Genomic DNA, 13,381 nt, shown 5'->3' with positions numbered 1-13,381 from the left:
GGTCTTTCTTAACCTATTTCCTAGATAAGAAACCTAAATATAGGATGTTAAAGTTTGAGGGGTTTCTTTTCTCCAATGCCAGCTGGCCATGTGAGCCTTGAAATTATTTATGATGATTTCTGTAGAATCATCTGTAAATGGTGTGCCTTGGAAATACTTGTTTTCATAAATGATGTGCCTTTGAAATACCTGTTTTCATAAATGGTGTGCCTTGCAACAATCATTTTGAGAAACACTGACCTATACTGTGTTGAACTACTAATGTAACATCTCTCCTTTGACTTTGTGGATGGGACAATTATATGAATCAAAACCTGTTTACTTTATAGAATTGATGCAGCTTCTTCTGGGTTCTGTAACACCTGTAATGTCATTTTTATTCACACATCCTTTTTCTTGCTACTGTTGTGTCACAGTGGCAAAAGGTGGAGTGGCTCAAACATTCTGTCAAGACCACTGATACTTTTGTACTTTTACTTCAGTAAGTTTTGAATGCAGGACTTTTACTTGTAGTGGAGTAATTTCACCATGTGGTTTTAGTACTTTTACTTAAGTAAGGGATCTGAATACTTCTTTCACCACTGCTCTAAACTGATGTTGGCAGTTTAGTTTCTCTGATTTTGTTTTCTTTTGACAGTGGAACCAGATTTACCTGCTATGGAGAAGCAAGGTGGGCCAGTATTCACACCACATTTCTCTCATCTCTGTGCAATGTGTACAGTGTGTTTATGCTTTATTCTCTAAAACACCTGGCACTTGGATTTTCTGTTAGATCACTTGAATAAATGCATTAATGCATTCTAAAATATAGTATTTCTGCTGTGTGCTTCTTGGACTTCTGTATAAAAGATGAACTAACTTACATTCATGATAGTCTTTCCACAAACTAAATATACACCAAGGTGGAAAGATAAATGCTGAGAAGACATGGTGTCATATATACCGGTCTTCCTCGCTCTTTCTTTGGTTGTCCACTGACACTTGGTTGATGACCTTTGACCCCTTTCCAGTTGATGCAGAGACTGGGGCTGGTCTCACAGCTGATTCAGTCTCTTGTCCCTTATCTGTATGGTTTGGGCTCCATTTTTGAATCCTTTTCATGTCTTTTCATGTCTTTGTAAGTCATTATGTGTCTTTTTTGATCATTTGTGTCATTTTGTGTCTTCTGTGGGGTTTTTTTGGTCATTCTGTCTTCTCATTTTGTGTCTTCTTTGGTCATGTTATGTCTTTTTTTAGTCATTTTGTGTCTATTTTTTAGTAATTTTGTGTCTTTTTTTGGTAATTTTATGTCTTTTTTAGTCCTTTAGTGCAACATAAAATGTGAATCTTTTTTTTAACTTTCAAAACACTATCACGCTTTGGAGCTTTTGCAGACTCCAGAGGGTTAAGATAATTTTGCCAGACATGCCTTTCCCAAGGTAAAACTCTGGTACTGTCAAGAATATTATGTTTCCCTAATTAGTTTCTGTACAGCCTCATTACTCATCTGGGTGTGTGTGACAAAATGCTTTATTTTAAGAAGCTCAGTGTTTGCTGTGCCAAACTCTGTGACAAATATTTAAACCAGATTGATTTTTCAGCTCTTAAGACTTTTGGCACATTTACTGCATGGTTCAGCCTCCCCAAACTTATTAACTGTTTCCATAGATGCTAGTGATGGGATGATGATACCTCAAGGAGTGTATTGACACACTACACAAACTGTGTCAGCACTGTATTGACACTGTGTTGGTCACTCAATAGTGCCCCCTGCAGTTGTTATAAAATCATTGGAGGTAAACAAAATGAAAAGAGATGGAAAAGCTAACATGCTGCAAACCCAACATCAGCCTGTGAAATATTTAATCGCCAGTAATATAAAATATGATCTCATCATTGTATAATTTCATTTGCTGAGTTCAATTTGTTTGCTGAGTTAAGTTGTTCATGAGAAGAGTTTAAAATTTGCTTAAATCTTGCTCATCGGTCACATGATTATTATTTTTTAAAGCGATACACGCACCAATACGGGGTTTCACTCTTGTGTGCTCGGCAAAGTGCTGACGCACCAGTGTTGTTCGTCCCATCACTAATAGATGCTGCCCTACAGAACCTAACTACGGTAACTACGCAAAGAGTAAAACTGATTGAAAGTTTTTTAACGTTTTTTTAATTGGCAAGCCATATAGGTTATAGGTAGGTAAGTGATGTAACACTTATTTCTACATGTATTGATGATGTCATTTTTATGCTAAAAAATCATGACATTTATTTGACCTTTGACCCCAAAAATGTAGATACTGCACTCGTTTTGAATTGCTGTAAAAGGTTCTAAGAGTGCATTAACTACAATGTTGTCTTCTTTCAGCTTTTATATTGTTTTCAGTAAATACACATTTTCAAATTAATTGTGTTATAAGTGCATTTACAAGGGTTTAACAATTCTCTTCAAAGATTTTTGTATTTTAGAGTTAATGTTATATTTTACTCTTAATATAATTTATATCAATTTTTCACTAGATAATATTTCTATCAAATAAACTTAAGTGAACTTACTGCAGTCTGCTTTGGTTTTATGTTTAAATTTGTATATAGTCATGGAAAAAATTATTAGATCACCCTTTTTCTTCAATTTCTTGTTCATTTTAATGCCTGGTACAAATAAAGGTACATTTGTTTGGACATATAAAATGATAACAAAAAAATCACTCATAATAGTTTAATCTAAGAGCTGATATCTAGCTATTTCCATGGTTTTCTTGATAATGATTTTGGTTATTATAAAAAAAACAACAACATGGAAAATGGCTAGATATCAGCTCTTAAAGTGACTATATATCCAAAGCAGACTTTCGGTCTGCTTTGGTTTTGAGTTGGATTTTGTAGTTACTGCAATTTTTATATAATAATTTCTCTGAAATAAAGCAACATTGAAATCTAAAACTTTGTCACAAGATAAAACAGACATCAAGGAGTTCATTTTTAATTATAACTCAATTTCGACCAAAAATGTAGCTACTGCAGTTAGGCTTTGTATGGCAGTATAGGCAGGTGTTGTCAGTAAAAACATTTAATTTACTTCTCAATTTGCAGTGTATTTTTTGTCTTACTATTGGTGTACCAGTACAGTATTTACGCACACGTTTCTATCCTGTTTACGTTTGGATATATTCTAAATGACTGATTACACTATTCATTTCATGAAAGCGTGTTAAAAACAATACTTACACACGTTGGAAGTTAAAGCATAACCATTGTCAACTTTAATATTAACCATATACAGTTAGAGACAGAACACATGGTAAACAAAGAAGAGATGCAGTAAACAGTGTACATACAAAAAAAAGAAAGTATTAAAAATCCACCTAAACTCATGTCTATGTTTACTTGGTGTTATTGGAAGGGTGAGTGGTTCACAAGTAATTCAAAGAAAATTTCACTGTTTTAACCTGTAGGACCACTGAACAGCTTTTCTCTGGACTTAAAGAGAAAATAGAGCATAACAGAGCGGTCCTGAGAACGTGTACTCATTGGCATAGATGCACACAGTACATGTGTGTGTAATGTATGAGAAATGTATTTGTGTATTCTTAAGACAAGTTTTACATAATAATAATAATAAGGTTTAATTCTGAGTACAAGTTCTGCTGTTATTCCTGGGATATAATAATCTGAAAAAATAAACAAAAGAGAAAAAGGCCACTGAGCAGCCTCCAGTATGTACACAATATAAGCATTTCCATCATGAACAGATCCATACAGGTAATATTTAATGTGCTGCAGGTGTAAGGGTCATCCCTTTAGGATTTTGCTTTAAATGCACCATTTAGACTGCAAGCAGCCTGAGAAGCTTTACTAAAATAACAGATTACTTTATGAGTCATTTAAGAAAACTACAAGGGATTTAAGCAGTCGTTCTTCAACCTTACATATAGTCCTATTAACATATGAAAATAAAACGGATAAAATGGAAACTCTTTCTGACTCAACTGAGACCTGGACTTTACAGATTCTGTTTGAGAGAAGAACAGAAGGGGAGTTATTTATGTGTAATATTTGAAAGTGAAGTCAGAAACAAAGCTATGGCTAAATTGGCGAAACTTCTCCAAACAGATATCTTTCCGGAGAGTCCAGGGAGAAAGGAAGATTAAAGGAATATTTCAGGTTTTTGATAAATTATCCCAAAGGGAAAACATCACAAAAAGCCGGACATCAGGGTTCAGATTTATGACAACATCCATCACAATATAAACATCTTTGTAATCTTTGTCACCTGTAAAGTTGTAGACACCAATGAGGCTTTTGTATTTTGCATAATGTCTTCTATTTAGATAGGAAACACACACTGCAATGACAATATTCTGGCTGCTGTTAAACACAATTCTTATCTCCCTTCTTCTGTCTGCGGTTCAGATCAGACAGCATCTATGTCCTCAAACGCATCATGGAAGTAAACACACCTGCTTTAACACACGACTCTCCTAAAGACCCAGTCACACCAGCTACAGGTGCATCTCAATACATTAGAATATCATGAAAAAGTCCATTTCCAGTAGTTCAAGTCAAATAGTCCCAACCAAGTATTGATGGACATACTTTTCAGAGGCCAACATTTCCATATTAAACATACTTTTTAAAATTGTTCTTTTGTAATATTTAATTTTTTTGAGACACTGAATTTTAGGTCTTCATTTAATGTAAGCCATAATCATTATAATTACAAGAACTTAAATAAATTAAGGCATGAAATGTGTCATTCTGTGTGTAATGGATCTATATAATGTGTTATTTCCACTTTTTGAATTGAATTACTGACATAAATAAACTTTTCTATGATATTCTAATTTATTGAGATGCACCTGTTTCTATGACCTCAAACACATCACGGAAGTAAACACACCTGCTTTAACACACCACTCACTGTCCTAAAGACCCAGTCACACTAGCTATTTGATCATTGATTGGGCTTGCAATGGGGGATTTTTTTGCATTGAGATCGGTAAACTTTAAAGTGTGAATTTAGTCAAAAAGACGTTTTTGCTTAAGCGTGAAACATATTTGCACCATCTACTGAGGAGTAAACAAGAACAGCCTAGTACTGAAAATACAAAAATAAATTCCAAAAAGCCCCTCTGACTAAATAGCGCTGCATGTTTAGATTAACTTGGCAGTTACAGTAGCTTATTGTCCAGCCCTAACAAAGCTTGTAGAACCCCAATTTTTGCAAAACTCAATGATCATTTCACTGTGCCAGTTTTATGCTGACTGGGACTTAATTCCCCGAGCAGACCTTTCCCTCCTCAGCTGCCGTCTGACTCAGTTACCTTCACTCACATACACATACACTCTCCTTCTCTTCACAGACTCTCACTGAGGTCTTTACGACTCAGTTTAGTTTCAATGTGTGGTTAATGTGTTTGAGAAGAATAAGAATAAAAGAAAGAGCGTCGAGGAGAGGGATAGTGAGTCTATCTGCAGATCTATGGAATATCTAGAGGACATACAACTACTACACGTGTACAAATGGCTATGCATGGTCCCTGCCATGTGTTGACTCTGTACTGTAGCTCAGAGGAATATCAGCTTCTCCTCTTTGTCAGGAAATATAGGAAAATAGAGTTTCACAAAAACGTGCATTCCCCCATGAAAATGAAAGGATAGTTCGGATACAGTAAAACCCTGGAGAGAGGAGCATGTGGGCTTGTGTGTGTGTGTGTGTGTGTGTGTGTGTGTAGAAAAGGGACACAGAGGAATGTTGTTTATGTGTTTTATGCTAGTGTATGTTTGGAGGGCCACAGTACATGTGAACTTCAGAATGGAGGAAAGTTTGTGTAAAACTTGAAGAAACGGGTCGTGTCTCTTCAAAAGATTTTTCCTTTCTTTTTGTTCTTTTCCATCGTCCTGTGAGAGAAACACAAAAGTAACAATATTACTTTACAATGTTGTATAAGATAAGATAAGATAAGATAAGATAAGATAAGATAAGATAAGATAAGATAAGATAAGATAAGATAAGATAAGATAAGATAAGATAAGATAAGATAAGATAAGATAAGATAAGATTGAACTGTGAATAAGCTTATATATGTTGAATCAAGATATATGGTATCCAAGATGAAGACCAAATAGAGACAAAGACACATCACACATCCCAGTGTCTTATTTGTTTCAACTTGGAAAAACGAAATGTGCCTCAGTAGGAACAAAATAGAGTTAAAGTCTTATTTTAAAAAATCAAACCAACAGTACTGCCAAAGCATACTTTGTCCTATGTATCATCAGTAGATTTTGTCAGTGAAAAAGTGAATTAGTGAGCTGTGCTGTGTTACTGACTTGGAGGCATCCAGTTTCTGCTGCTCTAGGATTCTCTGCTGAGCCTCCCAGTTGGTCTTCTCGTCCTCAAACACTCGTCTCTTCTCCTCCAGCTCTTTGTACTGCGCCTCCAAGTTCCTTTTCATCTGCTCGTGGCGTCGTTCGAGCTGTAGGTTGAAACATCAGATAGACTCACTCTTTAGTACCATGGAATTTTGCAGAACATTATGATTTCACCGTAAATTTGATCTATAAAATGTGATCATATGAAACGTCGTCACATCATTTTATCCCATTAGAAATGTCTGTGAATCTTTTTCAGATTTATCTTATCAGTTCTTGTTTTTTGAGGTCACAGTGAAATCTAAATCAGTTTGAGTCCAAGTGTTCCTGAGATATCATGTTCATGTTCATGAGATGGAGATGGACTAAAACATAATGGCACGCACACTACATACTTAGAGGCAATTCAACTTTGAGATAAATAACATTACGATTTAACACTGAATAGTTATGACAACTAGAATTCCTCTGGATACTGGCCTATAATTAAAACTTCCATCAACATGAAGTCATGTCAGTCAACATGAATTTGTCTGATATATTATTATTATTTTTAAATAAGATTAAATCTATATAAACACAACACTTTTCCAAGTGTCAGAAAGTTCAAACACAAACAATAATGCCTGTTGTTTTCAGTTCATCGTTTAAAAAAAAAAAAAGAAAACATATTTTCAGAGTTCAGAGGGTTAAATGCATCACGTAGGACGCCTTGAATGGTGACAATGAATCACTGCTCAAGTGTTAGTTTTGAAAAATCTGTATCAGTCCCATAAAACACATCTCTCTCTCTATCCGTCTCTCTCTCACCCACACATCCTCAAACCCACCTCCGCCTCAGAGTCCTTCAGTTTCTGCTTCTTCTCCTTAACCTTCATTTCAAAGACCTGTTCCATTTCAGCCTCCATCTTCTTCATTTTCATCACGTGCTCCCTGCGCTCCTCTTCCATCTGGGCCAGAGGACTCCTGTTGACCACAGCGAAGGCAAGGGTTAATCGTTTGTTGGAATTTGTTTTGTTTAGCCATTAATACAATTAAAAACTGAAGGAAAGCCATGATAACAAGTTGCCATGGTAGTTTTTCCACATGTGAAGTTCTCTGTAATTAACATAAGAGAGGCAGTGGTTTAGGAACTGAGGCATACTTAGTCAGCTGGCCCTTGGTCTTGGTAGTGTCCACTCCATTACAGGTGACGGCAGCCAGTTTCTTACTACGGTAATTCTCATAGTGGACATTGTTGGTGACATCCTTTAAATCCTGCATATGGGTCCTATGGAAGGAAAAAAACAGGTACAGTTAGCAACTAAAAGGCTGAGGAAGAAATAAGAGGATCTCATGTTATTTATAAGTGAACAGCTATAAGCTTTAACTATAACAAAATGCTACTCTTTGTTATTCGTTTCCTTACAGAGAAACATTCAAATGAGTGAATGATCCCTGACACTAAAGCTCTACTATACACTAAAATAAGACATATTACACAGGGAAACTATGTGTGACAATAGGCTATTGAAAATATATATACAGTCATGGAAAATATTATTAGACTACACTTTTTCTTAAATTTCTTGTTCATTTTAATGCCTGATACAACTAAAAGTCCATTTGTTTGGACAAATATAATGATAACAAAAATAGGAAATAAGAGTTTAATTTAAGAGCTGATATCTAGACATGTTCCATGGTTTTCTTGATAATGATTTTGGTTATTATCAAGGCATTGATTAGTTAATACCAGGCATGAATAAGTTGTACAGGGCATTAAAATGAACAAGAAATTGAAGAAAAAGGGTGGTCTAATATTTGCATATTTGCATTTGGTGTAAAGTTTACACTGTAAACTAATGTGAGCATGAGAAGAGGTTTGTCGCCCTCTAGTGGCCTCTCTGGGTAAGAAATAAAGATGCATTCATGAGATTAGGTTTGGGAAATAAATGTTTAGCTGAACATTGTCTCACCTGATCAGCATGTTGCGTAGCACGGTGAAGTCACAGTGTTCCCCATTCTCCACTGAAACACACAGGGAGAGAGAGGACAACACGGGGGGAGGGAGAGAAACACACACATAGCAAAATTACTATACATGAAGCCTTATGCTCGTCACAATCAGAATTATCATCATTTGGTCTCAAGAGAAACTGATACACCCTTCATACAAGTGCTAAATAACTGCAATGAACTCTGGGAAAAATTTACCAGATTTTATGTGTGTATTATTTACAGGATGAAACATGTGCAGTGTAGTGGTAAATAAAAATATAGAATGTAAAAAAATATTAGCAAAACATCACCAGGTTAAAATGAGTGGTGGAAAGTACATTACTCAAGTACTGTACTTGACAATTACTGTACAATTTTGAGGTACTTGTACTTTACTCGAGTATTTCCATTCTATGCAACTTTACGCTTCTACTCCACTACATTTTAGAGGCAAATATTGTACTTTTTACTCCACTAAGTTTAGCTGACAGCTTAAGTTACTTTTAGGTCAAGATTTAACATAAAAACATGATCAATTAAAAGTGATGAGACATTTTATTATTATATTAAGTAGTTCAATTGAGCCCTGTCTAAAAAATTAAAGCGCTTACATAAATGCATCAATACAAATAATCTAATAATATATGTAGAATAAAAACAACAATCTGAGTGAGTCCATTCTGCATAATGAGTACTTTTACTTTTGATACTTTAAGTACATTTTGATGCTGATACTTTTGTACTTTTGCACAACAGTATATTAAGTAGTTAAAATGAGCCCTATCTTGATAAAAAAATTAAATGCTGCTTACATAAATGCATTATGATAATAATAATAATAATCTAATAATATATTTGAAATATAGAATACAATCTGAGTGGGTCCATTCTGCATTAGGAGTACTTTTATTTTTGATACTTTAAGTACACTTTGATGCTGATACTTTTGTACTTTTACTTCAGTAAGTTTTGAATGCAGGACTTTAACTTGTAGTGGAGTAATTTCAGTGTGGTATTAGTACTTTTACTTAGGTAAGGGATCTGAATACTATTTCCACCACTGGTTAAAATGCATGTTATTAATCTCTACAGAGACCTCATGGTACAAAAACACACATATGTAAAGTTCATTCATTCATTGGTTATAAAGGGAGGGGTGTACTGAGAGAAAGAGGTTCAGGTGTGTTGAGTTTTTAAAATGATACATTAAAGAGAGCACAAAGGGCAGCGGCATCAGGCCATGATCACATAGGATGGTTTTAATATGAGCTTTCGTTCTGTTTTGTTAATCAGGTTAGGTTGCAGCAGGTCGGACCTACAACTAGAGCTTCAGACAAAAATGTGTCAGTTTAGTTACAGGAGTTTTTACGTGTCCTTAAAAAGGCGGTTGCTAACAAGAGGCTAAATGAGGCTACAGTGCTTAACAGGGACATTAAACGTCATCACGCCGGACACGGATGGGAACTCTCTCACTAGTCCGCCTAACAGCCTCTAGTCTTGTTTTTCAGTGCTTTTGCAAACTCGTGTAGATTGTAAATTTTGTAAATTAACAATTTTTGGGTTAGGGATTAAATAGCTAATCAAAACCGCTGGTTAACTTGTCGGAAAGCGTCTGAAGGATTACGTCTGTGATGTAAAAGTCCGTGATGTAGTTCACTATAATGCACTTATCATTACAGTAGTCACCATATCTTTAATATAATCTTGATTTGAATTTTTTATTCAAACTACTACTTTTTACTATATTTTCCCCCCCTGTAATTTATATTCACACCTTTTTGATTGTGACAAGTGAATTTTCCCATTGTGGGATCAATTAAGTATAATCTTATCTAATCTAATCTATAGCATAACGTTAGCTTTTTACTTTCCTCGGCTGCATTAATGCTTCAAACATAATAAAAGTGGTGTTCATTTGTGAAGATTATCCTGCTGAACAAAACGTGTAAGCATCAGTAACGTGTGTTTGCTACAGAGTTTATTTTCTGCAATGATCCAATGCATAAATCCCATAGACAAATTCTCAAAAGACCCAATGGAGATGCCAACTTCTGGGTTGGCCTACAAAATTATGTTATTTTGTGGCTTTATCAGATCTTTTTTTTGCTAAAAAAAGAGCTTCCTGATTCGGAAAACTGATGAGATGAGACAGTAAATTTGCAGCTGTAAAGCAGCCAGCTGAAAAAAAACCTAAAACACTTTATAGAGCAAGAGGAACTGCAGAGTTTGGTGACAACTCTGTGAGTTTATTAATATGTGTGAGCCCTTTCACAGTACAAACTGTTGTAGAAACAAAACTCACAGCTGAATTTTGTGTTCCAGCACAAAAAAAGCCCCCTATCTAATCACAGCCTTTCACTTTTTGGACGCCACATAGTTAGAACGAACAAGAGGTCTTAGTCAGACGACAGTAAACAGAACTGGTCTCATTTCACCACAGTTAGATGATTGTGAGGGTCATCTTAATAACAAAGACATGGTTACACTGTCAGATGGGATTCTGTGAAAATGACCGCAGATAAACTGCTGAGGGTGTATGTGGTAAATCTTCAGCCTCCTCTTCGTCAAATATGTTGCTCCTTGTTGGTTGGCCTCCACCCCCACTGGCAGTCAACCATCATCAGGGGGAGCGAATGAGGAGGACACCTTACCATTGATGAAACTTAAGCAGTCCCGCCCCTTGGCATCCCAAGCCAGCCAATGACCTTCTGTCTCTTCTAGAGGAGGGAGCTCTGACGGAGGGGAGGGGTATGAGGGGTTTTTCAGTTACTGTCTGCGCCCAGCGGGGGCTAAATCTGGGTCTGGGGGCTTGCTGGGTTTATTACGGCTCAGATCTGGCTCCATTCGAGCCCAGAATCAGCCTAGGTTTTGGCCCAGATTCAGCCCAGATTTGGCCCAGATCAAAACCATAGCCTGCATGTGTCCAGACTGACTGAGTGACTAAAGAGCGCAGGGCTTGTAGAGGGAGTGTGGTGGTTGAGGGGTGGGGTGTTATATGAGGATCTACTCATGACCAGCCGGGGGTGCAGGTCTCAATGAGGGAATAAGTGAGGAAGCTAAGTGGGGTTGAGGGTCACAGGGGAAAACAAAAGATTTTAACTAATAGTATACAGATCTTATTTGTTGATGAATGGCAGAAAATACCTGATGCAAAAAAAAAAAAATCATCAATCATTTTAGTTTTTTTTATTTGTCAATCGTGGGATTTTAATAGTAAAATTGTCTCAGTCCATCAGGTGTTTTGAGCCCGAGTGCTTAATCAACTAGCAGCGTGTATTTAGGCCATGATGATGAACTGCATAGGTTTAATGAATCAAGAGCAAATATGGCTGGGCAATAATTCAATACAATGATTTGTCGTTTTTAATTGGCATCATATTGTGACAAAAACAAATATCGTGAAACAAAAATACAGTCTAATTTGATAACACCAAGCACTAGGGCTGGGCGATATGACAATATCTATTACTCAAACAATATAAAAATACTTTTATCTATAATTTTTGCATCAGAATGTGCTTTACAGCAAGTTAACGTCATTAAGATGATGTTTTACGTTCTTTTCCTATATATTGTGATATATATTGTTATTGATATTAGGGCTGGGCGATATAGCGATATAAAAAATATATCAATATATTTTTAAATGTGATATGGAATTAGACCACATTGCATATAACGATATAGTTCAATTTTTTTTCTTTATTCATTTATAAATGCTGCCCTTACTAGGGTTTGTCATATTTAGTTGTTTTGTAATGTTCTTTATTCTTTTCTCATATAAATATATTTATTTCAGAAAAAGATTGGCCTATTTTATTTCATAGGCTATTTATATTTAAGGTATTATCTTATTTAAATGTGCACTTTATGGAGCTTTGATTAAAAAAAGAAAGAAAAGGTACTCCTGTTGTTATACAATATTTATGTTCACTTAAATAAACGGTTTCAATAAAACTTCTTGTGACATGTCATTTTTGGTTTTGACTGAACATTTGCTCTCACTTTGCGATAAAAATATAAGAATATGTATTGTATATCGATATTCAGCCTAAATATATTGGATATGACTTTTGGTCCATATCGCCCAGCCCTAATTGAGATATGAAATTACCTATATCGAGATAGAAGATTTTGGCCATATCGCCCAGCCCTAAAAGCACACGACTGTTTCAACATGTTTCTAAAATAAAAGTCTTACTCTAAAATTCTTAATGACAGAGACATTATGAGACCAAAACAAATGTTACCTTGATGACTTAAATGAGCTGCTACATGCCATTAAAAAACACTAACTCACCATTAACTGCTCATGAAACTTTTTTATGAATCTGTAAGCAATGTGTTAGGAATGTGGATCCCAGTCCTTGGTCCAGTGATACAGCAAGACCGGTACCAGCGTTCTCACCCTGCACCAACACATTCAATTCAACTCAGGCAAAATTACAGAGAGTTGAATAATGTGGCGGAGCAGGACTAAAATGAAACGGTACAGCAGTACGGGATACCAAAGGAGCAAAGAAGGGAATCGCAGCGTTAGAGTGATGTTTCTATCGCAGCTGTAGCTCGAGCACCAAACAGCCTCTAGTTCTCTCCATGACTATTCACAGCATCAGACCTGGGACAATACGTCATGTGGCAAGCACGCCTCATAGGATGCACTACTGCAGGACGGTACCTGTTTACGGAAGAGGATTAGGGTCAGGTAGGAGATAAAAATAATGAGGAGGAAAAAAATTCTTTATGCACTTTGAGAAAAAAAAAGTATAAATGACAAGAATAAGGTCGAAATACATTTTAGAGAAAAAAGTCCAAATGTCGGGAATAAAGTCAACTTTTTGGGATCGATAAAATCAGTGGCGGAAGAAGTATTCAGATCTCTTACTTCAGTAAAAATACTAATACCACCCTATTAAATTACTCCACTACAAGTAGAAGTCCTGCATTCAAAACTTGGTGAAGTAAAAGTACATAAGTATCAGCATCAAAATGTACTAATAGTATCAAAAGTAAAAGTACTCCTTATGCAGAATGGACCCACTCACTT

The 13,381-nt window shown here is 35.8% G+C and overlaps 1 protein-coding gene across 1 annotated transcript in view; it reads right to left on the bottom strand.

Moving 5' to 3' along the window:
- Nucleotides 1-3,219: 3,219 nt before the first annotated feature.
- The window catches only part of LOC131973768 (septin-7-like), a 51,777-nt gene continuing 41,615 nt past the window's right edge, over nt 3,220-13,381 (bottom strand). Inside the window, exons 9-13 of the mRNA XM_059335844.1 lie at nt 8,313-8,364; nt 7,499-7,624; nt 7,185-7,320; nt 6,313-6,458; nt 3,220-5,880 (exon numbers count right to left, since the gene is read on the bottom strand). Of these exons, the coding sequence (XP_059191827.1) occupies nt 5,841-5,880; nt 6,313-6,458; nt 7,185-7,320; nt 7,499-7,624; nt 8,313-8,364 (500 nt within the window). The 3' untranslated portion in view covers nt 3,220-5,840. The remainder of the gene's footprint in view (nt 5,881-6,312; nt 6,459-7,184; nt 7,321-7,498; nt 7,625-8,312; nt 8,365-13,381) is intronic.

The sequence above is a fragment of the Centropristis striata genome, chromosome 6 (assembly GCF_030273125.1).
Source record: "Centropristis striata isolate RG_2023a ecotype Rhode Island chromosome 6, C.striata_1.0, whole genome shotgun sequence".
NCBI lineage: Eukaryota > Metazoa > Chordata > Actinopteri > Perciformes > Serranidae > Centropristis > Centropristis striata.
The sequence above is the reverse complement of the archived record's forward strand: the minus strand, read 5'-3'. Positions and strand labels throughout refer to the sequence as shown.